General features: G+C 38.4%; 2 protein-coding genes across 2 annotated transcripts in view; one reads left to right on the top strand and one right to left on the bottom strand.

Annotated features, from left to right (window-relative positions):
- rapgef5b (Rap guanine nucleotide exchange factor (GEF) 5b) overlaps positions 1-14,161 on the top strand; it is a 46,283-nt gene extending 32,122 nt beyond the window's left edge. Inside the window, exons 12-26 of the mRNA XM_083559244.1 lie at positions 4,624-4,702; positions 5,055-5,199; positions 5,451-5,548; positions 7,431-7,461; positions 8,158-8,236; positions 8,411-8,560; positions 8,729-8,826; positions 8,927-9,049; positions 10,976-11,154; positions 11,583-11,673; positions 11,767-11,817; positions 11,946-12,033; positions 12,147-12,211; positions 12,315-12,369; positions 13,172-14,161. Coding sequence (XP_083415370.1) covers positions 4,624-4,702; positions 5,055-5,199; positions 5,451-5,548; positions 7,431-7,461; positions 8,158-8,236; positions 8,411-8,560; positions 8,729-8,826; positions 8,927-9,049; positions 10,976-11,154; positions 11,583-11,673; positions 11,767-11,817; positions 11,946-12,033; positions 12,147-12,211; positions 12,315-12,369; positions 13,172-13,290 — 1,451 coding nt within the window. The 3' untranslated portion in view covers positions 13,291-14,161. The remainder of the gene's footprint in view (positions 1-4,623; positions 4,703-5,054; positions 5,200-5,450; positions 5,549-7,430; positions 7,462-8,157; positions 8,237-8,410; positions 8,561-8,728; positions 8,827-8,926; positions 9,050-10,975; positions 11,155-11,582; positions 11,674-11,766; positions 11,818-11,945; positions 12,034-12,146; positions 12,212-12,314; positions 12,370-13,171) is intronic.
- A 770-nt stretch (positions 14,162-14,931) lies between these two features.
- Positions 14,932-26,130, bottom strand: part of LOC310736650 (dynein axonemal heavy chain 11) — a 49,126-nt gene continuing 37,927 nt past the window's right edge. The window contains exons 67-82 of the mRNA XM_083560372.1: positions 25,912-26,076; positions 24,295-24,435; positions 24,006-24,176; positions 23,172-23,294; positions 22,764-22,957; positions 22,417-22,565; positions 21,957-22,084; positions 21,567-21,794; positions 20,448-20,639; positions 19,497-19,616; positions 16,904-17,143; positions 16,631-16,813; positions 16,363-16,478; positions 16,139-16,251; positions 15,590-15,730; positions 14,932-15,488 (exon numbers count right to left, since the gene is read on the bottom strand). Of these exons, the coding sequence (XP_083416498.1) occupies positions 15,241-15,488; positions 15,590-15,730; positions 16,139-16,251; positions 16,363-16,478; positions 16,631-16,813; positions 16,904-17,143; positions 19,497-19,616; positions 20,448-20,639; positions 21,567-21,794; positions 21,957-22,084; positions 22,417-22,565; positions 22,764-22,957; positions 23,172-23,294; positions 24,006-24,176; positions 24,295-24,435; positions 25,912-26,076 (2,652 nt within the window). The 3' untranslated portion in view covers positions 14,932-15,240. The remainder of the gene's footprint in view (positions 15,489-15,589; positions 15,731-16,138; positions 16,252-16,362; positions 16,479-16,630; positions 16,814-16,903; positions 17,144-19,496; positions 19,617-20,447; positions 20,640-21,566; positions 21,795-21,956; positions 22,085-22,416; positions 22,566-22,763; positions 22,958-23,171; positions 23,295-24,005; positions 24,177-24,294; positions 24,436-25,911; positions 26,077-26,130) is intronic.

The following is a 26,130-nucleotide window of genomic DNA, read 5'->3' as shown; positions in this document are numbered from 1 at the left end:
TGAGGAAAATCAGAGAGAGAGAAGGTTGGAGGATGTGGAGTTGGTGAAGCAGGATGTAGATAGGATTAGTAAGGAGGAAGTGAGAGCAGCGATTAAGAGGATGAAGAATGGAAAGTCGGTTGGACCAGATGACATACCGGTAGCAGCGTGGAGATGTTTAGGAGAGATGGCAGTGGAGTTTTTAACCAGATTGTTTAACAGGATTCTGGAAGGGGAGAGGATGCCTGAGGAATGGAGAAGGAGTGTGCTGGTACCGATCTTTAAGCATAAGGGAGATGTGCAGGGGAATTAAGTTGATCAGTCACACCATGAAGTTATGGGAAAGAGTAGTGGAAGCCAGGCTGAGAGAAGAGGTGACCATCTGTGAGCAACAGTATGGTTTCATGCCGAGGAAGAGCACCACAGATGCCTTATTTGCTTTGAGGATGTTGATGGAGAAGTATAGAGAAGGACAGAAGGAGCTGCATTGTGTATTTGTGGATTTAGAGAAAGCGTACGACAGGGTGCCGAGAGAGGAGTTGTGGTATTGTATGAGGAAGTCAGGTGTGTCAGAGAAGTATGTGAGGGTGGTGCAGGACATGTATGAGGACAGTGTGACGGCAGTAAAGTGTGCAGTAGGTACGACAGACTGGTTCAGGGTGAAGGTTGGACTGCATCAAGGATCGGCCCTGAGCCCTTTCCTGTTTGCAGTGGTGATGGACAGGTTGACGGACGAGGTCAGACAGGAGTCTCCCTGGACTATGATGTTTGCAGATGATATTGTGATTTGTGGTGAGAGTAGAGAGCAGGTTGAGAAGAGCCTGGAGAGGTGGAGATATGCGCTGGAGAGAAGGGGAATGAAAGTCAGTAGGAGTAAGACAGAGTACATGTGTGTGAATGAGAGGGAGGGCAGTGGAGTGATGCGGTTGCAGGGAGAAGAGGTGGAGAAGGTGGAGGAGTTCAGGTACCTGGGGTCAACAGTGCAAAGTAATGGAGAGTGTGTTAGGGAAGTAAAGAAAAGAGTGCAGGCAGGGTGGAGTGGGTGGAGAAGAGTGACAGGAGTGATTTGTGATAGAAGAGTATCTGCAAGAATGAAAGGGAAAGTTTATAGGACTGTGGTGAGACCTGCGATGTTGTATGGATTAGAGACAGTGGCATTGAGTAAAAAACAGGAGGTGGAGCTGGAGGTAGCAGAGCTGAAGATGTTGAGGTTTTCGTTGGGAGTGACGAGGATGGACAAGATTAGAAATGAGTTTATTAGAGGGACAGCACATGTAGGATGTTTTGGTGACAAGGTGAGGGAGGCGAGATTGAGATGGTTTGGACATGTGCAGAGAAGGGACATGAATTATATTGGTAGAAAAATGCTGAAGATGGAGCCACCAGGTAGGAGGAAAAGAGGAAGGCCAAGGAGGAGGTTCATGGATGTGGTGAGGGAAGACATGCAGGTAGTTGGTGTAAAAGAGGCAGATATAGAAGACAGGGTGGTATGGAGACGGATGATCCGCTGTGGCGACCCCTAATGGGAGCAGCCAAAAGAAGAAGAAGAAGAAGAAGAAGAAGAAGTTCTGAGGGTATAGAAAATTGTAGCTAGATATGTGAGGCATGTAAAAAAATGCAGGCTGTGTGTGTGATGATTAGTAAGAAGACTAAACATTGCTTATCTATTCATTCAGTGCAAACTGAGATTAGTTTATCTTCTATTTTGTATCTTCACAGAAATCATTACCCGCTCTTGTAGAATATTTTCCTGTGTATCGTGCCACTGAAGGTCATGCATATGTGAAAATCGTGTCACCATTACCATATTTGTCAGCAAAAGCACTCATTAATGCATCGCTATTACTATTTTATCCCCTTTTTTTTTTAAAAGCTTTGAAAGGTTTAGCTGTGTTCCCCAGGGATCCTCTTAGTTTCTTCGATTATAAAAAATTCATTATAATTCCACAGAAATGAGCACACTCTGGAGTAATGAGCCAGAGTCTGGTGAAGAACAGAGCACCACACAGTGATCTATATCAAGCAAAATGGCCTGTGTGGAGTGGAAACTGGGTGTGGATCAGGATTGAACTCTGGATTAGCAGGATTAGTCTAGATTACAAATTAAATGAGACATCTTAAACGACATAGACAATCCGGATACAAATATGTGTAGCGTTGAAATGTGATAAGGATTGGAATGAATTGTTATCATATTATTGAATTTGAAAGAGCTAATGACAACAGGTATATATGGACATGTGTGTATGTGTTTGGGAGGGATAAACTTTATGATTTGTGTTTGATTTATGTGTATGTCTATGTGTGTGAGACTGAAAGAGAGAGAGAGAGAAAGAGAGAGACAGTGTTGGTATGGTGATAATTGTATGAGGGATTTAGTGAAGCTGAATGCAAACACAAAGCTTGGGAAGTGAGTGTGAAATTAAAGTGGAATTTACACCACCACCAACATACCATACACACACATCAGCCAGCAAACACAGTGTGCCTAATAGGATTTTCAGCTTAAGGAAGAGCATCAGTAGTAAAGTCAGGTCATCAGTCACCTTCACTATGGAACCTCATGTTTGATTCTCTCTCTCTCTCTCTCTCTCTCTCTCTCTCTCTCTCTCTCTCTCTCTCTCTCTCTCTCTCTCTCTCTCTCTCTCTCTTCACTCACTCTTTTAATGGCCTGTGCAATCAGCCTAATTTTAATTGAAGACTCTTATAATAGCCTACAGTAAATGTCAGACCACTTCAGATCATATTTTTTAATACAGGTTTTTAATACCTAGTCAAATCATACACTGCATTCCAAGGATTTACTAGAGCTACATTAAATCATGAACAACACACTTTAATGGCTAGAGATAATAAATTGGATTAAATATTGCAGATTAAGGAGAAAACTGACGAGCGTGCAAAATGTGCAAGTCAGCAATGGCAACAATTATTGGTAGAAATATACATGGATAAAGGGTTTGTGTTAATGTAAATTCTTAAATGTTGTTAGTGTTACAGAGAAAGTTCACTGCAGAGTACATAAATAGTATGTGAGAAATTTTACTCTGACTCTTTATAAAATCGAGCATAAACTAAATGACTGAATTAGGGTATAAAAATATCCAGTGAAAAATATCACCGTTAGAACAAGATGTAAAGACAAGATTGTGGCGATGTGTAGGATGATTATTCCTTTTTTGTTTTTTCATACCAGGGGTCCACTAGACACCTTTGTTTTTTATTGTTCGGTTATTGTGACCGTTAAGACAATTAGAAGAAAATAGTTTTTTTTTTTTTTTTTTGCTTTTGCCACATGCTTTCCCATAAGCAGAAGATCTTATAAAATTATAAAATAGTTACATGTTCATCTCTGCACCAATAAGGGGGTTTGAATAATATTCTTTTTTGCTTATGTTTGAAATGCTTTTTTGTCTTTCATTATATTTTAATGATTTATGAGGAAATACACACACACACACACACACACACACACACAGACACACACAGACACATGCACATATATATACTTTTATTTCTTCATTTTTTATAAAAAAATTTTATTTACTTATCTGAGGCTATACACAGTTTAAGCTCTGTAATTGATCCTGCTCCTGTTCAGGTATTGAGTTTCTTGCAGGTTTCTTGGGGAAGGGAACTGAGGACATACTAAATGATTTGGGAGGGAGCACATGTGCTGTCTCGTCCTAATGGATCTGTACAGTGTGAAGTATTGACGGGTTGAAGGATAGATGGATGTGTGGGAGCATGCTAAAAGTCCAGAGGAGCAAATTAAAGCTGAGCAAGGTTGTGAGGAGTCATTACCCACTAGAGGCAGAACTGATGATTTGGTAGCAGAGAGAGAGAGATCAGTGCACAGGACAGCTACATTAAAAGTCTGTGTTAAAATGTGAACTCCACTCATTGAATAAAATCGGTTCAAAAAGCTTTAGTCTTGTGGGATAACTCCTATGTTGTGCAATACCAGCTATAATGCCTAAAAATGATACACATCTGGAGACATTGCAAGAACAAGCACGAACACTGGCGATTTTTCTGTAGTCCATGTGTTTTGAGAATCCAGAAGTGTTAAAACATGTTCAAATTTGATAATGCTTGTTTTTCTATATCCAGTGAGTTATCTGTCCTTGAACACAGCCATCCTGCACGCTTTATGTATCTGGTTCCGTATCATTGCTGCCAATCAGATGTTGCTGACAAAAAGACGTGTATCCAAATGCCACACTTTCTTTAAGCTCCGCCTTCATTAGGCATTTCATTGCCTTTAGAACTTAAAAATGTATTTTTTCCTCTGATTCGATTTCTCCCAATCTTCCCTTAAGCCAAACTTTCGCATTAGCATCTCCAGGCATGCATTCTTGATAGAGATCACTTCTGGCTGTGCAAGACTTAAGAAAAGCCTCAATTCAACTCAAGGTCACTGCTGAAAAAGTGCTTTCAGGCACAAAGCAGCCACACATAGAGAATGTTTTCTAGTAGGAAATTGTCTCTTTTTAATGTTGTATAAAAAGCAGGCACTAGTGTTCTTCTGTTTTTTTCCAAAATGATACAAGTTTCAGTCTTACATTGTGTACAGTAGTTTGTCTTGACAGAATGTCTTTAACAGATATTTGTCCGTGATAAATTTCTGTCTGTTATTTTCAGAAAGTCTCCTTGAGGACTTTTTGCTGACTTACCCAGTGTTCATGTCGACCAACGACCTTTGCCAAGCACTTCTAGGACAATATCCTTTTCTTATCCTAATAATCTGATGATCTCTGTCTCTGCAGGTATTATAATATAAGCAGACTTGTTTGAATAATATTTGCATATCTAATTACAGTGCATAGGGTTTCTGTGTGGGACACCGTATGCAAATGCAATGGCGCATAGGGTTTCTTTCTGGCTTTCCACAATTCCAGTCTGTAGTATTTTCCTGAAAGCACAGCGAGCAGGCTATTTAAACCGCACTCTTCTCAACGGTGGAGTAACGCTGCATGCCCTCAGGCTCTTCCATATTCTTACGTTTGTGTAAAGGCACGTAGTAGCTTTGTAATGCCATTCTGCTTTGATGCCTTAACTGCTCTGCTGCCCACCTATGGTTTAAAGCGAGGCAGGATGAAGGAAGACGCTAAAGAGACTCTGCTGAGGAAGCGCAAAGTCCTGCACCTGCTGTCCCAGTGGATCGCACTCTGTCATGACATACTGCAGGAGGGCGAACACACCAAAGTCTTTATGAAGGTAGGAGCCATAAATGTGGTTAATCAGGCAGTGTGGAAATGTCACGCTTCCCGGAGGATCGGAATTGTTAATGCTAGATGATGTGCCGGACATGCAGCATGTTTGGCTAATGAGGTGAGACGAAGTGAAAATGTAAATGTAGCTCGGGGTTTCAGTCTCATATTATATTGCCAAATGAGTGTTACAGTTCTAAACAAACAGCATGACACTTTCTTCGATTAAATAGAGTGGGGTTTGTCTCATTATTCCAGATGCTGTACCGCTACGTTTTGGATGACCTTTATGAATACCCGACCCTGGAGAAAGAGGTGAAGGAGCTCCAGAAACTTCTCCGCATGCAACGCAGACAGTAGGTGCTCTCCAATCCACTGAGCTGTGTACAGCACAAACAATGGTTCCTATAAGCATGGATTCATTACTGCCATTTTAAAAACCAGTCTAAATCAGGATAGATGTGCTTCCGAACATTAAGTACATAATTAACGGCAGAGCCGGGGCACTCGACATGTCACTCTTTAGTTTTCATGAGGATTTGAAACAAGTGAGCCTATTCATATAACAGAAAGATTAATCTCATTCATTCATCTCTGAATGAACCAGGCTAAAATGTGAAGATTTCCATGTCTGTATTCTCTCTAGGTCTGTAGTCTGGGAGACACATATGAGCAGAAGTTCTCAAAAATTCAAGAATTTAGTAACAGAAATGGCATAAGAAAACCAATCAAATTCATTTTTTTTATTTTTTATTTATTTTTATCAGGCATGTTAGCAAGGCAAACTGCCCTCCCTCAATTAACCCCTTTGTGCATTTTTCCATGGCCTGCATGCTCTTGTTTTACACATTTGTTTAATAAGCACTGGTGCAAAGCAGCCATGTCTGTTTATTCTTAACAAGCAAACAGTGCGTCTTTTAATAACCATATTAGTAGAAAAAAATGGTGGTCTGTATTATACATTTTTTTTATTCATTTCCAACATGTATTGAAAGTGCTTCTGTAGTTATTGATGATGACGTAATATTTTCCTGGATTAATATCCAACACTCCTTTTGGCTGCACCCGGTTTCTCTCCACCCTTTTTCACCAACACGCCACCAAATCAGCTGATTGTCAGCCAATCGCTCTCAGAGCTAACAGGCAGCATTCAGCAGCTCCACGGAGGCTTTGTGCTTTATTTGTGAGACAGCCGTACTGCACCCATTTCCTCTGAGACTAGTCAGATATCAGAAGGTTAATGCTAAGAACCTTAAATAAATTTCACATGGCATTTCTGTGGCAGGAATAAAAATAGACATGTTTTCATGTTTGTGTAAACTGCGTCAGTCATTTTCCAATAAACCAATTATATGAGGTAAATCGAGCACCTTGCCAGTTATGTATTTAGTATACTGTATATACCAATTAATGTATATCACAGAGTAGTTGATTTTGATTGGTCAGACAGTAATTCGGCTACAAGATTTTTACCAGTGTACTTGTACCAATATATTATCGTTTCTATGCAAAGGCTTTTTTTTTTTTAGATGATACAATAAACAGATTAAAACAGATTTTTTTAAATGTGTGTAATTGCTTAATTATGACGCTTCCTAAGAGGGGGTGATTGTGATATTTATGAAAGGAGGCTCTAGTGCCAGAACTTTATAACTGTGAGGAAAGAAAAAGAACGAGTGTTTATTGCTGCTATAATGCAATATGACAAGAACATAGGTGTTTTATGGACAGGAGCTATAAACAGAACAAATGTAGGCAATATTGTTCATAAACAATGAAGCTTAGTTTTTAAAAAATGACTGTGGGGATTGTTGTGGTGTGAAAGCAGTAAATGGAATAAAGCAACAAGTGCATTCGGATATTAAAATAATCCACTTCACTAAGACTGATTTATGTTCATGTTGACTCCACCCCTATAACTGATTACTGTCCTGTAACAGCATCCTCTTTTGGACTTTATTCTAAACAGAGCCTCTTCAAACACTTACATACATACAAACATACAATTTTGATTTGACAAGATTTGATTCTTGTGTGTAAATTGCTGTCTGCACACTGAACTTCCAGTGATGATGATGATTACAGTGTTAATGATACCGTATACTAACATAAGGAGGCTCCGAAAAAAAAAGCCTTGTGTGCTTTTTGTTTGATGATGAATGTCTTTTTTTCCTAATAATCGAAAGATTTGGTATGTAACTACATCTTTTAAAAAATATTTTGTCTCTTCTTCCTCAGCACGGTGGATGATTATTCTCCCCAGCGAAAGGTGAGTGAACCTTCAAACTTCACTTACACATATTTAAACCTAAACTAGAATCTGTGTGTTTGTTCCTAAATTAAGGTGTTTATACTTTGAAAGGCTTTGAATGTGAAAACTTCAGTTGATTCCATGATTGGGAGTTTTTTTTATATCTGGTAATTTTTTGGAAATGAAACGGTACTGGTTCCAAGAAAACATGCATTTACTGTAGCTGTACAAAAAGGTGTGTCCACACGTCTCGGACAGATTTTTCTACAAGGTTTCTTTGTTAAAATGCTGCATTATACTTTTTTTCTCTCTTTGCTGCGAGATTGAAGTAACAGGTAAATACACAAGTACACAAAACCAAATTGTGCCTCATTAACATCTATAATAATGGCATAAAGCTAAAAACAAAAACAAAGCATCATAAATAAAGTGTTTTTTAAATTTTTAAAATGTTCTGCACCTTTACTTTACTTGTGGCACTCACACAAAACCCCAATCATGGAATCACAATATAAATAGATTACAACTATCAAAGTAAACGTCACATGTCTCATGCCAAATTTAAGTTTCATTACCAAATAAATCTCTACCTAATTTGATTTTTGCAGCCCTGCAGCTCTCTGCCTCTGAGTCTTACTCTGAGCCGTGTCTCGATACACTGACATTTTTCATACAATCATTATCCCCAATGCTGCTTTTTCCCTCCTTTGTCAGAATAAAGCACTTTCCCACCAGCTGAGTCTGAAAGAGACCTGGCAGCCTACATACATGGCCCAGAGGCAGAATAAGGAAGGTAGGCTTATAAAATATTCCCTTTTATTTTTGGCTCACTGTGTCTTTCTACAGTCCCAAAAGGGTCAGTTGATAGAGCATTGTATATAAGCAGTTGTGGATTTAAAATGGGTCAGAATTAAACACAAAAAATTGTAAAATAATCGTGTGTGTGTGTCCGTTTGCTTGTTTTCAGTTATGTGTCACGTTTATGTGACCATGGACTCATATGTGAGTCTGAGGACCCACAGTGAGGTAACTGCACAGGCGCTGCTGGCAGCAGTGGCTGAGAGATTAGAGTGTGCAGAAGACGACATGGTGCTGGTGGCAGTCATCTTTTCCAGAGGTACAAATCTACAATATCAAAACTGGACCAATAAATGTGTCATTAGTTTTTTCTCTCTATTATCTTATCAGTGTTCAAAAATATGTAGGGAGTTATGATGAGAAATGTTACACCAGACTGCCCCCTGCTGGCGAAAATCTTTATTGTTTCCCCTCCGTGTGTGTTCAGGGAAGGTGCTGCTCCAGCCGCAGCAGTGTGTGTACTCCGACTCCCTCGGTGCTGTGAGCAGACTGTGTGCGTGCAGAAGAGACCTGACAGAGATCCCTGTAAGAGAATATTGTTTTGTGTTCCACTGAAGTGCATCCTGTAAATAACTCAGTTATTGCTCACTGACCGTGTGCTACATCTCCTATGACATCTGAGCAGAGCCTCATCACAGATAATGGACAGATGCAACAGCCGACATTTAGGATGCTGAGTATGAACACATGGGATGTAGCTGTGGCTCTGACCAATTGTGACTGGAGTCTCTTTAGAAATCTGAAGGAGGTATGATGGGTCTGGCAACTTTCTCTTTCTCTCTCACACACACACACACACACACACACACACACACACACACACACACACACGAAACGTTTTCAAAGAACTGCTCAGGAGCAAATCTCATACTGTAAATATCCATGCTAAATTTTGGTATCTTTTTTTGCCTGCTGCCTAAAAGCACTAGAACTAAAGCTGATTGATTCACAAGACTTTTTTAGTATATTAATATTTTTGTAGTATATATATATATATTTTTTGCTATTAGGGGACGATAACATAATTTTATCGTAGAATCCAATGTTACAGATTCCGCACAGTACTTACCTGTTATTTTACTGATATTTCTTTTATTTTTAGAGGAGAGGGAGGCAGGGGGAAACCAAACAATATCAATTACAATTAAATAAATAGACAAACTGGGACTTGTGTAAACAGGGTAATGCAGGCAGCAGACCTGCCAGATTCTTTTATTACCTACCAAATTTGTGTATTTTAAATACGGCTTCTTGCACTTTCGAGTTAATTTGTATGATTATTTATGTATTTTTTATATTAAGACTTTGCTCTTGGTATTTCAAATGATGTATGTGTAGGTTTTGTGCATTTATACTGCTCACTACATTAATCTAAGAGTGAAATATTGAGTCTGTGACACATAATCAAGTGGTGGAGAATACTTGGCTTTGGTGTGTACTATCTCTCTCTCACACACACACACACAAACACACACACACACACACCTGTCTGAGCAGCACAATAAAAACTTCAGTTATTTCCCAAATCCTGAGTACTAATGTGCAGTTCTGATATTATTTTAATAATAATAATAATAATAATAATAATAATGTATGTAATGCACTATACACCTGATAGACACAAAGATTTCAACATGTCCGAACCTTTTTTTTTTTATTTTTTACAAATATTAAAACTATTTACTTTTTTAAAAAGTAAATAGTTTAAAAGTATTTTTTAAAAGTGTCTGCACATTTTTTTACTATTATAGCCTTTTTATTTACTTGCTGTACATATACAGTGGAACTTCAATACTTAAGACCTCGATATTTCGCGACTTTTCATTTGGAGCCAGACTAAGAGTAACTCAAGTAACTCTGAAGAGTGGCTGGAGAGGCTTGTACTAATAAAATTACATAAAAATGTTTGAAAAACTATTTCATTATTGTATTATTGGTTTAAAGTAGTAAATAAAACATTTATTACAAGTAATTCACAATATTTGTTGAGTTTACAGTACATGTACAATTCCTCTTGAAAAAGGAACCATCAAAAGGAGAGTCAAAACCTTACGATTTTTTGTTGCTCGCGAGGGGTCATAGAATGTAAGTCCCAGTTGCTACTATTTGCACTTTTGGCAGACGCTAAACTGTATTTCGTTGCTGTGTACCTGTACTTTGCAATACCTACCTACCCTTCCTTCCTACCTACCTACCTAAAAAACCTACTGACCGACCAGGTCATAATTTTACCAAAGTACTGAGACAATAAGCATTCCTCCCCTATCGAACTTTTTTACTACATTTTGTATCGCTATGGAAAATGAACAGGGGTACTTCAGAGTAATTCGGAGTTAGAATTTTGATCAGTAACAGCACACAGTAGAGTTCTTCGTGGTGTATGATTAGCATTTTTTGGAAGGATTGTGCACTACTAACTTGTACAAGCTTTCAGATACAAGAAAGTGTTTAGGACAGAGGCTTTTGTTTCTCTTTTGCTGCATTTTTTCTTAAGTAGTAAGTGAAAGGGAAAGAAAGAGTCTAGACTATTTTACAGCTGTACTGTTTTATATTCTTGTGTAGCAGAATGCTTCATCTGGTTTTAATCATTTCTTATTCGACAACTGACATCTTGTGTGTTTTGACATTATTGCAGTAGTTTATATTCACTCATCTTTCCACTTTGCCTGCTCAGCAAGAACTGGTGAATTTTACACTGAGCCGTGATTCCTGTTCTGGCCACTCAGCGGCGCTGGAGCTGCTGCTTCAGCGCTGCAACGAAGTTCAGCAGTGGGTGATGACTGAAGTGCTGCTGTGTCCTACACTCTGCAAACGTGTGCAGCTCTTTAAGAAGTTCATCAAGATCGCAGCCCAGTAAGTAAACCTTTAATTCACAACTCTAAAAAAACTCCATATAAGCCTTCAGAGCTTCATTCACACATTGATGTGACTGAGAATTCCAAAATATATTTTACATACTGTAAATTTTAGCAGTCACCTAAACCACTTCCGCTAAGAGTTCAGTTATACGTAACTAAGTACAAATTTCTCAGTAAAATGAAACATACAGTTTTGTAGTGTATAATAAATAACGTACAGCTTATTATTTGGCATACAGTACAGTCGCAGCACAATGACGAGCATGAATGATGCTGACGTGTTATGTTGTATAGTATAATATATTAATATATATAATATAATAAATAGCAAATATATGTCATTAAAATGTATGTATACTTTTTTGACAATGTTTGACTCATTTTCTGGAAAAATTTTTTTTTAATCTTATTTCTCACCACTAGCTGTAAAGCACAGAAGAACCTGAATTCGTTCTTTGCCATTATAATGGGTTTGAACACTCCAGCTGTCAGCCGGCTGACTCACACGTGGGAGGTAAGGGGACACATTACACGATCGACACCTACACACGCTCTTTCATAGTACAAAAAATAATAATAATTCTCTATTTTTCCTGTCATTTTTTAGAAAGTTCCTGGGAAATTCAAAAAGTTGTTCTCTGAGCTTGAGAGCTTGACAGTGAGTAACTGGCAGTGCAAAGTGTTCAGGGGTCTATATCATAATTCACTAAGTCACATAAATTCAATAAATAAACACATGCAGGTTTAGATATAGCTTGTCAAGTAAAATACAGTGTGTATTTTCAGGACCCATCCTTTAACCACAAAGCCTACAGAGATGCCTTTAAGAAGATGAAGTCTCCCAAAATCCCTTTTCTACCTCTGCTACTGAAAGGTGCTTCTGTACCATTCATCTCGCTCAGTGTTAAACACTTTTATATCATAAAATAATGCTCTATGGTGCAAAATTCAAAGCCTTGAACAAAGCCTTTTTTGTTTTCCGGTTAGATATTACATTCATTCACGAGGGAAACAAGACCTTTCTTGATAATCTGGTCAACTTTGAGAAACTGGTACGTTAATGTCACCCTGTAATCAATCACTTATTTGCATAGACCTCAGCAGAACGCACTTTATACTTATGTGATACTAAACTGTTTCAACTCCACCTTCCAGCGCATGATGGCAGACATGGTGCGGGTCATAAGGCACTGTCAGACAGACCACATGGGTAAGCTGCTGAATGGCTCCATTTGAATATTTCACCACTTTCAAGTTAATTTTAGCAAAATAATTATAAAAATTAGTGTGTTTCCGTCACTGAGCAGCAGCCATAATTACAGATTATGACGTTTGATGACATCAGTGGGTGATTTAATCACTGCTATATTTAGCTTTGATAAAAAAATAAATAATAATAGTAATGTAAGGTGGCACAGCTACAGAGGCTCAAATATTATCTTTAGGATTTTGTGTAGTTCTCACACGTTCTCACTGTTTCTACATGAGTTTTTCCTTCAGGCACCAGAGCTCTTATAACACAGTTATAGAAGTGATTTGTTTCGAATCGCACTGGTGCCACCCATATTAGGATGGATTCCTCACCGGTTCCTCTCACAGTTTCATTCTCATGTAGTCTCGGGGAGGGTTTTTTTTGCCATCAACACCTCTGTGTTGTCTAATGATTATGGATAAACTTTTAGGGATACATTTATAACGTATCCTCTGAATCTATATATTAAAAAAAAACAAAAAAAAAAACAAGTCTGAATGGAATTATTTTCGGAACATGGACAGCTTTAAGAATAAGTACTGTGCTTAGTTTCATATAAATAAACTCGCATAATATACTACAAAAACATCAAACAGTGACTGGGCTTCAGCTGAGCGGCATTCTTTCAAAATGGTAGCTTATGAGTAGTATGTGTGTACAACTAATAAACATAAGCATAAATAAGATTCGGAGTAGGTATAAGAGCCGACTGACTTGTTACCACTTACAGTAAAACGAGTTTTTTTGTTTTTTTTTTAAGGAAACATGTTGACCCAGAAGGAGAGTGCCGAAGTTAAAGCCTACACCAACTATCTACACATCATTGACAATCAGCAGACTCTGTTTGAGCTTTCACACAGACTGGAGACAAAAGTCTAGGACGTGGGTGTGTGCGTGTGTGTGCGTGTGTGTGTGTGTGTGTGTGTGCGTGTGTGTGTGCGTGTGTGTGTGTGCGTGTGTGCGCGCGCGCGCGCGCATTACTTAATGTGTTTTAATGACTTAGAAAAGAGGTGGTGCCATGATCCCTCTTTGGTGCCAAGACACTGAGAAGGAGGCACAAATAGCACGGAGAGCCACAAGGGGGAGAGACTGAGCCTCACAGACTGCACACTTCAGAGGAAGAGAGAATCACAAGAAGCCAAGGACCTTTTAGTTTTTTACAAATGCATAAATGTGTAATGGCACTAAAGAACCTGGGATGGCTATTAACCTAGCCAAGGCAATCAAAAGGGTATTACAAATCAACTGATATATTGGAGTACACTGATCTCTTATTGACAAGCCTAAAACAGTCATGTCATATGCATGAAAATGTTAATAGATAAGACAATCAGGAACAGAAAAATAAAACGGAATTCAGCAGTGTTTGCTGTAGCAAGATTATTTTCAGGACTTAGCAGCAGTAGCAATATAAGTAACCAGTACAAATGAAATTACTTACTCGTATCTAACGAGATTCACTACAAATTTAAAGTAAAGGTTTCAGTAATCGTGCACTTTAAAAGTACACTATGAGAACAGAGGCTTGATGTAATCGAGATGTGCATTTACATCTTTGGGGAAAACAGCAACACCGATTAATTCAGTAATAGTATAACAAGGAGGCCGTAGATCTTCACCTGAGAAATGCAGTGTGTGGTTTGGTTCAAACTTTACTGGTCTACATGATTTGGCAGTGCCACTGACTGACCAGTATCAAAAGTGCATGTTTAACACGTGTAAACATTGTAAATACATTAAATTAATTTTGTTTCTCTATTTTTTTCTTCTTTTTTTTTTTTTATTGACAGCAAGGCAACATGTTTGTTTTCAGGCCTTCATGAAGCACCATTTGTATGATGATTTGCTTTTTTAGTCAATTTATAAAAATAAAAAGAAAAAGAATGAAAACATTAAAACTTAGGACTGTTACATCACTGCCTGTGAATGTTTTTATTTTCCCAGTCTTGGTTGATGGTTTCAGGCTTTAAATGTACTTTTTTTAAGCACACACGGTTACTGTCTGAGTGGAGTACAGAAGTCTATTATAGCTCTCATTTGAAATGAAACACTTATAATGGGTATTGAAACCTCAAGGAAAAAAATCCTATGTGAGTGACGCATCAGGGCTTGTAGGAGGCCACAGGAGGGGAAAAAAAGCACATTCCATACGCATTGTAACAGTCAGCTTGCTTACTGTTTTGTCTCAGCTGGAGCAGGAGCCTAAATGGCCGAGCAGATGCTGTGACAGAGCCGCCCCCCCCCCCCCCCCCCCCCACTGTGCCATTACTGCCTGCTGTGAGCATGCTGCAGCTCTCTGAGAGAAGAGGCACTGCGGTACGGCCTACTCAAACCTATCATTTCCTTCCTGCTCTGCTGATCTATCATTTTCCTGTCCTTTCAACAAAGCTTTGACACACTCTGCGACTGTGGGAAGATTGCACAATCCATCCACATCTCTCACACACAAGCTAATGAACCCACTATATTATATTATATTATATTAGCCATAGAAGTTGTACTCATTTAGTCAAATGGCCGGATTATGTTAGGAATAACATTTTAAACTGCTTTAACAAATTCCATAAAAAAATATTTTGAACACATTATTGTATTAAAGATGTCTAGATGAATTTATGAAGGTACCATAGGTAAATTAGGGGAGAGGGGTGGTGGTCTTAGAACGTAACCCCCGTGAGTTCCGGGGGACCACTGTATAACATCAGAACATTAGAAAAAATATTAAGATTAATTCAGATTTAATTAAAAATACAGATCTTAGATATGTTCTTAAATTAAGAAGCATTTAGTAACTCTTACAATGTATATATAGTGCCATGGACTGTTGACTCACACAGAAAGCAACAGGGCCGCTCCTGCTAACACCCACTTGGCAGGCGGGTGGCGTGTTTTGAGGTGAAAGCTCCAGATAAAGGTGGGACCACGGAGCTTGGTTCGGTACACTGGGCATTCATAAGTGTTGTTGAGCTCCAGCTTGTCAGCAGGTAGTGCACGGATATACAGCACTGGCATGGCCGGAGTCAGGTCCTTTAACACAGCCTCTGACAGCACCCCTGCTGACGTATCCCATCGAGCACCTGGGGGAGACACCGAGAAAATCAGAGCTGTCCTCAAAACAGCACATCATCTTCCATAGAACCTTATCAGGGTTTATCTGATGCTTGACCTTCTCACTTACCCTCCATGTAGAGCCCGTGAACGTAAGCACCTTCTCGAGGTGGGTGGCCGTAATCATCCTTTGTCTTCTTCGTCACATCCACAGACAAAGCCATTTTGTCAAGTGGCCACTTGTTCTTACGAGCTATACTCTGCATGACCGCTGGAACACAAAAGATCACCTTCTTAAATTGTGCATGTCAGCAAATTTTCTTTTTGCTCTTCATGATGACATAATGCCCACTAATAAGAGGAATTCATAACAATTTGGGGTTTTGGGAGGAGTTTTGTGTCACTGCCCAGGAGACAACCTGTGAACCTTTACATTTACAACATAATCTACTAATGGAGAAACGTAACTACTGACAACATTTCTGTTAATGACAAAATGTTAAAAATCTAATTTCATTTGAACATGTGCTCAGCTACCTCATAGGCATCAAATATTCCCACAAGATTACTAATATTTGACCTTGTGAGGAGGCCATCATGAGCAAAACTGCTTTTTTTTAGCTAGTCATAGCATTAATTAGCTAAATTAATAAGTATGTTAATGGGAAGTCTTGTTTACCAGTCAGAAAAGCCTGTGGGCTGAACAGTCCTGGGAGCCAGACCACGGCCGGAAGCACAAAATCTTGAGTCCAGGTGTCCAGCTCTCGACACTGACTGAGCACATCGCTGAACCTGGAGTAGAGCAATGTTTTAAAACACACCATCCTGAAAGTAAAACATCTCCTCTTCCCATTCTACTATATACATTTAACAGGATGTAAAGCAGGTTGAAGAATTCTGTACCACTGGGCCAGTGTGTTGGTAGAGGGGTAGGTCAGTCGGATCCAGCTTTCAGGAACTCGGTTGTAGTAAAGAGCCGTCTGCAAAATCTCCATATCAAGAGAGATGCTTAACTCACCCTGAAGAATACGAGTATGCAAGATATACATTATATTAGAATTTTTGAATGAGAAATCAACAACGTTTCAGCCTTTTAACAGAATGCTTGTTAACACCTTAAGGGTCCTTCATGCAATCCTTCTTATGGAAAACCAGAAAGTCCGAAAGATACCTTGAGGGCCAGGGCCAGCTGTGTAAGAGAGCTGTGGATCTCAGATATCAGCAGGTTCATGCGCTCACACTCCTGCAAACAGAGCAGAACCAATGGACTGCGCTCTGCTGTTTTAGCGAGCAGCTCTGACATGCTGTATTTCTCAGGCAGTTTCTCCAGAATGTCATCGAGCACACGTTTCACCTGAAGTCAGAATAATTTAAAATCAAAATGTGATTATAATTTGTTTTTATTCAGTCCTGAATGGATGCATGAAGAACATAAATCATGTACCTTCTCCTCCATGCTCTGTGCTGCTTCTTCTTCCACTGAGTCTCGGCACTGTAGTTCTAACAGAGTGTTAAAGAGAGCATTAGATGTAACAGTCATAAACTCGATCTCTGCGTTGGGATGCAAGCCATAGAGGCTTGGATTTTCCTCGGGCAACCTCTCGTCCACGTAACTGTGATAGCCAGAGTAGTCCAGATCAGGAGGAACTAAGAAGCCAGGGCAGAGGAGCAGCTCTCCTTCAAACTAAAAAGTGGAAAATAAACACATAACCAGCATCATATCCCAGTATTTATATTCCTTTACGCATTTATTATGGACAGTGAAGGATCAATATGCATCATTAATTAATGTCCTAAACAAACATGCACAATCTCTAATGCCAACATTAGGCTCAAATCCAATCTCTTTGTTTCACATTTGTTTGTTTGTTTGTTCATTTTCCTTAAGTAAACTTGCTAAAAATTACTACCAAAATTTCTTGTTCAGATGAGAACAACAGTAATATGAGCTTGTGTAGTGAGATTTGATCAATACTATGAAGGTTAAGTGGCAAGATCAGTCACAGACATTTCCCTGTAAATAACAGTACCATTAATTCAATCACATTTTCGAAACATTAGAGTATCAGGTTTTCTGTTATACAATAGGACACCACTAGGTGCCACTAAGCAACCAATATTTTAAACCTTTTTTACTAAAAAATAAAATAAATAAAAACATCCACATGTAGATATTACAAATATACGCAATGAAGGAAAAAATGAAAAACGGAATTATTCAATTAAATCAAACCAAAGTTAAAAAAGTAAACATAAATAAAATTAAAACTGAACATTGAACCCCAACACTGCAGATTGATCCTATATATCTTGAGTATATTGCATTCTGTTCGATTTTTGCATTTATTTCCAGACATTATAGTTTTATTGCCTATAACTTTACTTAGTTTAAAGAATTTTCAATAGCACTGATCACTATCAAAGTTTCAAGGTGTTTACATTTTTCTTGTTGTAAACTAGAATTTGTTAACTAGCACTCAAGAAATGATTTATTAAAGACGTCAGTGCTTTATTTAATAACTGACTGTGATTTACTAAAAGACTTATTGATGGATTATATAGAAGTACCTAGGATTAGTACTTAGGCTTCTATTAGGATGACTGGTTCTGATTGGATAGCAGGGCCCCAGACTGGGAGCTTTGTGATTGTACTAAACAACACAAGGAACTTTGAAGTTGCACAAGAAGAACAAGTTTCTATTTAGACACAATAATTTTAAAAAGTAATTTTATTGCCAGCTACAATAATCACCCTGCCAAAATGATTATTGCAGCTTTGGTAAAGCATCATATTTCAGTTGTAGTGTATTGACGCACGCTGCTGTGGCGAATTGTAAGTAATATAATCATACTTTATTACATAGATGTCTTTGTGAGCAGAATGTTATATATTTCCTTAGTTATTTTATCTGATTAAATGTCATCTCAGCTGGAATATTAAGAACTCATCCTGGATAATGCTAGTTTCTCCTCAGAAGCTGGCATACAACATGCACAAAAGGGTTATATGGGATAAAATGTTTGCAGTTAAATAGCTTATTTACACACTGATAACTGAGGGATGACATTCTTAGTAAAACCCTTATCACAAAATATATATTATATATCATTATTGGCACCCTTACATTTGATACTTTGTGTTCCCCCTCTACCTCCTGAAACCAATCCCATATGCACACCTGAACTTTTCCCAATCCTCTCCTATAGACTCTCAATTTTTGCTCATACCACAGGTTTTAGAATAGACCTTTTTTTTTTTTTTTTTTTTTTTTTTTTTACACCTTAAGTTTTGCATTTCCTAATAATATTTGACCATGTAACTCTTGTTTTTAATCAGTTCTGATTGATAAAGATAGTTTTGTTTTATTTAATTTCTGTGGTCTGTATTCTTTTCCATGTTTATGAATGAAGAATTTGGGAATGGGAATTTGACATTTGTGTCACCTCATTTTTATACCCAAGTGAAACAGAAAGTCATGGATTGACATTAAACTAGAAATCAAACATCTGTTGCATTTCGTGCAACCCAAAGGGATACAAATAATTGATGTCGTTTTTGTTAAAAAAAAAAAAAAAAAGCTGTGAATATAGAAAACAATAACTACTTTTTTCATTGTGAAATAAACATTTTGTGAGCTGAGTATATGTATTATAAAATGATTTATTAAAGGATTTATTGATAAATGTAATAGCTTTCCCCCTTCCTACATAACTGAAAGCAATAACCAGGAAAATTGCCTGCTATAGATACATGAAAGCTAATAATATTTTAGAATCATTATATTGTTAACAGTACTCAACAACCAGAGAAACTGCACCAAATTAGGAAAAAAAAAAAAAAAAGACGTTAATTAAGATACGAATTAAGACGTTATAATGTTGAAGCAAAAACATTCCCAGAAGCGAAATGGGGAGGGGGGGGTGTATATACTATGTATAGTTATATATAGAATATACTGTTATACATTGCATACATATAACATTTTGCTGAGAGAATTATTATAATTTCTAATACTAATTATCATAATTAATTTTACCATCTCAGGATTGAGGAACTCCTGTATATATGTGCGGCAGAGTCTCCTATCCCAGCCATCAGTGATGTGTCCTCCATACATGATCTCTCCTATCAGATAAGACAGGTCCTCCCATGGCACCTCAGCCAGACAAACAAAAACAATTAGAATTGTGCAAACTAATGGGCCATAATCTATTCTACACATTTATTTTGTCATTACTACCTGGGAATTTTATAAAATATATTTGATATATAAATATGTGATAAATGAGACAAGTTAGCTGTTTCCGTTGTTTGTAAATTATACAGACTATTATTTTTATTGTATCAGGTGTAGTCCTCAGACTTTCATAGTGTGTTATGATCTGACAGCTAGTCATGTCAGATCATACTGGAATGGTGTGACAAAAAAAAAAAAAACAACCCACAGAGATGTGGGCGTCTGGAGGAGAGAAAAGAGTGTGAGTGGAAGCCTACGAGCTGATGACAGAAGCTGGAAGTTCACAGTCATTTGTATCTGTATTGTTTTGCAAATTGCTTCCTTCATCAGGCCTAATTGCAGTGATCACTTATGGAGTGGTGCGAGATGTCACGCGCAGTGTGTGTAATTACATTTAGTGTGACGCTTCATTGGCCGCCTAATGAATCCCCTGTATACGCATGTACAGGTTAGTGTTTGGTTAACATAATGAAGGACATTCGGTTTTTTTTGTTTTTTTGGGGGGGTTTTTTGAAGGGAGAGGGAATTGTGCTGGCAGGATAATTGTTTTCAACCAGCATGATGCAGAGAAGAGAAAAACATATTCTGAAATCTCACTGAAACACTCTTCTGGCCCTCGATCTCACAAAGGAATAAAACGAGCCATGTTTTTTTTTTCATATGATACCACAAAAATGACCAAACACATTTCAGCACATAATTTAAGCAAAAAACTTTCTTCTCATGGATAGGGGCATACATTGTACTTACTTTTAAATGAACCTCCAGGTAGTTATACAGCACATTCATGGAGATGATGAGGTCTCCTGTGTTAAATGGGTAGCAGCGATTCCAGCCTTGAGGGCCAAACTTCCTCCTCTCGCTGACACAAGCATGGAAATAGCAGAGAGAGAACAGGAGGGCTTTAAACTCCTGCTCGTGAGAGCACATCTCCATTGTTTCCTATCAAGAGACAGGCAGAAATGAACAAGGAGTTATAATGGAATGAAGTGGTATTGATAAACATTTGCATACACTTTTCCAGTGTTTAATGTATTGTAATTAATAAAATTGCCAAAACAAAAAATTGAATCTGAATGTGGGTGTATATATTGTCTACATGCACATGCAGAGTTTTTCATATGTGTGGCATCCGGGGGAAATTCGATTGCTCAAATTATGCATAATTATGTTTCTCTTGTGCATGTACTCCAAAGAAAAACACTTGCATTTTATAGCATATTATTTATGTGAAAAAATATGAAAAAATAAATAATACATTTCCAGTGGAAAAAGACTCACAGCATTTAAGCATAAGCATTGCTGTGCCTTCACTCCTTAATCTCTGTTCATGCTAATATTAGTTATATTCTATTCTGTTGACTAATTGGCTGGTTATAAATTAATTTTTATTATGCTGTTTATCTATTCTTGACTGCTCTCAATTATACATAGTGTATTATTGTTTTATTGTGTTTTGAGAAAGTCACAATGCATGAGCATCATGGACATTTCCAACAGACTGCATCTGATTACTTCCTGATTAGGCTTCTAGATATCACTCTGTCATGTAAGTATCTAAAACCTTGTTCAAACTGTGATGAAATCTGACATGGTTTTAGATACCATTAGGCAGACTTTAGCTTAGTATTTGTTACCTAGAAGCCTCTTTGCAGGCAGGCTGCCAAGACAAGAACAAAATAACCTTAAAATATTCTTTGTCATTTTGATAAAATATATTTATGTTTTCTCAAAACAAAGATGAGCAATAGGTTTTAATTCAGGCTTTTTCCAGAATTCAGCCCCAGTGAAATCTGACCAGTTTTCCCACACCACTGCGCATATAGCAGTCTTGGACTAGGTTTTGAGCCATGTCTGGTGCTTTCTGACCTGGCTGAAGTTGTGCAGTGCAGCATGTAGGCTGGCGTTCATGCCTGTAGGTGGCTCATTGGTCAGTTTGAGCGCATTTTCGAGGATGCCCCTGGGAATGATGTGCTCCTCAGGGCTGGGAGCAGGTTGTCCACTCATGAAAACTCTGTACTGTGGGTGAGCTTTTCTTCCGATATTTTCCAAAAGACCTTCCAGATGAACCAGCCAGCGCTCCACTAAATGCACATTCTGTTACAAAAAATGAATCCCTTTATTTTCTTTAAAAATGTCTCTATGCTAAAGAATCAAATTTACAATTATTTAATTTAAAACAAATTGCATTCTCAAGTCCGTTGGACCATAAATACCAAATGTATCGAGTATAAGAGTTGCAGAAGAGTGGTATAGTACCTGTAGAATGACCCAGTGGCCTTTTGTAGCTGCCAGTTCTAGAGCCTTCTCAGCTACACTCTCCTGACCCTGTCCCATTGAGATGTTGTGAAGGTTCCCCTGGTCTATGGAGAAGCCCAGCTTCAGCCCTACACACACACACACACACACACACACACACACACACACACACACAGAGTGAGAACACATTGTCACACATGCCAACCTTCAAAATCCGTGTATTCCTGACAAAAGTATGGAAATTACTTCTGGCTAATTCTTTTCATTTCTGGGTGAAAAAATATGCAAATATTCAAAAATGTATCTAGACATACTGTATAAACTAAATGCCAATATTGTAAACCATTTCCTCAAAGATATTTCTTTAAATTGTATGACAAGCTTCACCTTCAAAGTGGGTTAAGGTAAAATTTGTTACTGTCTATGTTTGTGGGAACAACACATTTATTATAGCACATACCAAGTGTTTCCACATCTTTTAGTGGGTTGACTCCAGGAGACAGGATAAAAAAAACTGGTGTTGATGAACTGCTCTCTTCATAAGACTTCTCAAACTCTATCCTGGTTGTTTCCACATATCTACAGCCCAGACTCTCCTCCACAAAGTTTCTACCATTAAATAGCCACAGAAAAAAAGGTATATTTGTATTAGATATCAGTTGTCCAATGTAAATCAGTTGGCTATATATGTAGAGTAAAAAGTCATTCATTGCAAAAGTGTAAGTCATTTACAAATAATATTTACTTTCTAAAGGGTTATGTCTGAGGCTTGTATATCGTACAGTGACACTGTCTAAAAATTCCCACCTGAGAGCATAGCTCATCCTGTCAGGCCGCATGGCTCTGAGGATAGTGAGTCTCTGCAGAGTATTTTTCTTTTTCCAGTCCAGAGGTAGGCGTTCTCTCTCTGGACACTCAGACTCAACCAGCTTCCTCCAGCGCTTAGGTGAGCCTTCGACATCCCGGTCCAGACCACGAAATGCTTCCAGCGCTGACAGAGTCTGAGGTGGGTATTGAGACGATGTTAGTTTCATATACTGTAAGGCACCTTCATGAATCTCAAGGCCAATTTTTACCTAATTATAAGCTCTTGATAATGCTTTTGTTTTTTTCCATATCAAAAGATTTGATATTTCAACATGTGAGTGACCCTGCATTATCCAGAACGGACAACATACAGTAATAAGTATTTTTAAATACTCCGATATTTTTTACCCTGATAGCTCCCCACGCCTGAGCAGACAGAAAGCTGACAGGACTTCCACTGCTGAACTCTACTGGAAAATGCAAAAGAAGATCCAGCTCTTCTGATTCAATGGACCCTTTCATCAGGAGAATCTAATGAAAACAGATCATTATGATTACAATACAGTGACTTGGGATGATACTTGTATCTTTGTTTGGTAAAGAACCATTGCCCCATTTGTTGTACATAGATAAATAAATTAGTTGAATTGGAATGCTGATATGAATTCAAGGCCGTTGTCAGAATAATAGTGTGAGATGATTTCACTGCACAAAATCACATAGGCCCTTTGGGATTTTATTATTATTATTTTATTATTATTTTTGAATTTAGAAGAACATTAAGCTCACTTTTCGAACCAAAGACCCAAAGTTATATTTCTACTGCTTTTTTTTTACGTAATAATGATTTTATGGCTTTAAAATATTAACTTATCTTGTACTTGGTAGATCCTAAAGAATAAACCAGGCCCAGGTTTTATAAGTTTAAAGTTGTTTGTGGGGATGACAGTACATGTACAAAGACAACAGCAGGAAAAACAGGTGCTGTTCTTACAGGGATTTGCATCCTGCTCCATCCCTTCTGTCAAGGCTTTGTCAGTGCTGACAGCCTGAGGGAGAAGCAAGATTTGACTCTGAGAGTTAATCAATAGAAACAGGGTGCGCTCCTGTGACAGAGCCTAATTGAAGTTAATGTAGGGGAAGAAAAGTGCAATGATTGATGTAGATGGCAGTGCACTGGATAAGTAAGGGTGACAGAGAGGTAGGGGTTGGTAAATGTGCCAGTATGGCGCGCCCCATCACCTGGAAGGCAGTGTGGGTCAGAAAGGTGAGTCTGTCCTTCTGGAAGAGGCCTTGGCTGGTGTACATGAAGACAGAGTAAGTGACAGCCTCAGTGAGGGAGTGGACACGCGCCACCACATCTTCATCTCTTGGAGTTTGTTCTATTGCTTTGTAGAATACTGTATTAAATGCCTACAAATATAAATGAGAGAAATTGCAATATATTAAGTCTTTAATTTTGTGTAAATTCTGTTGTCTTTCTGGCAAAACAGATACTGATACAAATGGGATGAATATACTGAAGTTTTACCTTAAACGAATACTGGTACATGGGATTAAGGTTGTGTAACTCTTTAATGATAAAATAAAGAAGAGTAGCTCTCTGTGCTACAGGACGGTAGAGCTCACGGGTCTCATTGATTTTCATTTCATTCTCTCTCGCCTCTATGACCTGCATGAAACACGGGAAATTCATACTTACATACCAACTTAGGCAGTCATGTTGAGATCCAGTTTGTGCCAAGCATAAAAAAAAATAACATTTAATACAGTTAATAACTCTATGCTTTGCAAATTTATTACAACTAAAAAACAAAAACAAAAAAAAAATCTTATGTACATAAGTATTCACAGCCTTTGCCATGATACTCAAAATTGAGCTTAGGTGCATCCTGTTTCATCCTTGAGGTGTTTCTACAACTTGGTGTCCACCTGTGGTGAATTAAGTTAGTTGGACTTAATTTGGAAAGGTACACACCTGTCTATATAAAGTCCTACAGTTAACAGTGCATGTCAGAGCAAAAACCAAGCCAGAAGTCCAAGGAATTGTCTGAAGACCTCCTAGACAGGATTGTATCGAGGCATAGATCTAGGAAAGGGTACAGAAAAATTTCTGCAGCATTGAAGGTCCCAATGAGCACAGTGGCCTCCATCACCCATAAATGGAAGTTTGAAAACACAGACTCTCTTCCTAGAGCGGGCCGCCCGGCCAAACTGAGCGATCAGAGAACCTCATGGTCACTCTGAAAGAACTCCAGCTTTTCTCTGTGGAGAGAGGAGAACCTTCCAGAAGAACAACCATCACTGCACTCCACCAATCAGGCCTGTATGGTAGAGTGGCCAGAAAAAAGCCACTGCTCAATAAATAGCACATGACAGCCCACCTGGACTTTGCCAAAAGGCACCTGAAGGACTCTCAGACCATGAGAAACAAAGATTAAACACTTTGGCCTGAATGCCAATAGTCATGTTTGGAGAAAACCAGGCACAGCTCATCACCTGGCCAATACCATCCCTACAGTGAAGCATGGTGGTGGCAGCATCATGCTGTGGGGATGTTTTTTAGCGGCAGGAAGTGGGAGACTAGTCAGGATTGAGGAAAAGATAAATGCAGCAGTGTCGACATCCTTGATGAAAAGCTGCTCCAGAGCATTCTGGACCTCAGACTGGGGTGACGGTTCATCTTCCAACAGGAAATGACCCTAAGCACACAGCCAAGAAAACAAAGGAGTGGCTACAGGACAACTCTGTGAATGTTCCTAAGTGGCCCAGACTTGAACCCGATTGAACATCTCTGGAGAGATCTGAAAATGGCTGTGCACCGAAATGGCACTGCCCAAAAATAGGTGTGCAATACTCAAAAAGTCCTGAGGCTGTAATTGATGCCAAAGGTGCTGCAACAAAGTATCTGAATACTTATGTAGATGTGATTTTTTGTTTTGTTTTTTATTTGTAATAAATTTGAAAAGATTTCAAACACACTTCTTTTATGGGTTATTGTTTGGAGAATCTTGAGGAAAATAATGCCATAAATCCATATTGGAATATGGAATGTAGAAAAAGTGAAGCACTGTTAATACTTCTAGATGTACTGTATATACTATATTTGAAATCCAGGGCCATGAATTCCTTGAAAGGATTTTCCCACCTTGTATTGGATGTGTGCGGCAGTGTTCTTTGTGTTCTCCAGCTGTTCCACCAATGCTGCATCTCGCAGAAAGCTCCCCTCAGCAGCAGACAACCTGCTCAGCAGCTCATCTTCCAACTTATTCAGCTCTATCTGACACATGTTCTGCTGAGTGCTCAGCTCTAACTGTATTGGAAAAGCACTGACTTTATAAATAAACTTTAATCATATCGAGATTAG

The sequence above is a fragment of the Silurus aristotelis genome (assembly GCF_946808225.1).
Source record: "Silurus aristotelis genome assembly, chromosome: 1".
Lineage (NCBI taxonomy): Eukaryota > Metazoa > Chordata > Actinopteri > Siluriformes > Siluridae > Silurus > Silurus aristotelis.
The sequence above is the reverse complement of the archived record's forward strand: the minus strand, read 5'-3'. Positions and strand labels throughout refer to the sequence as shown.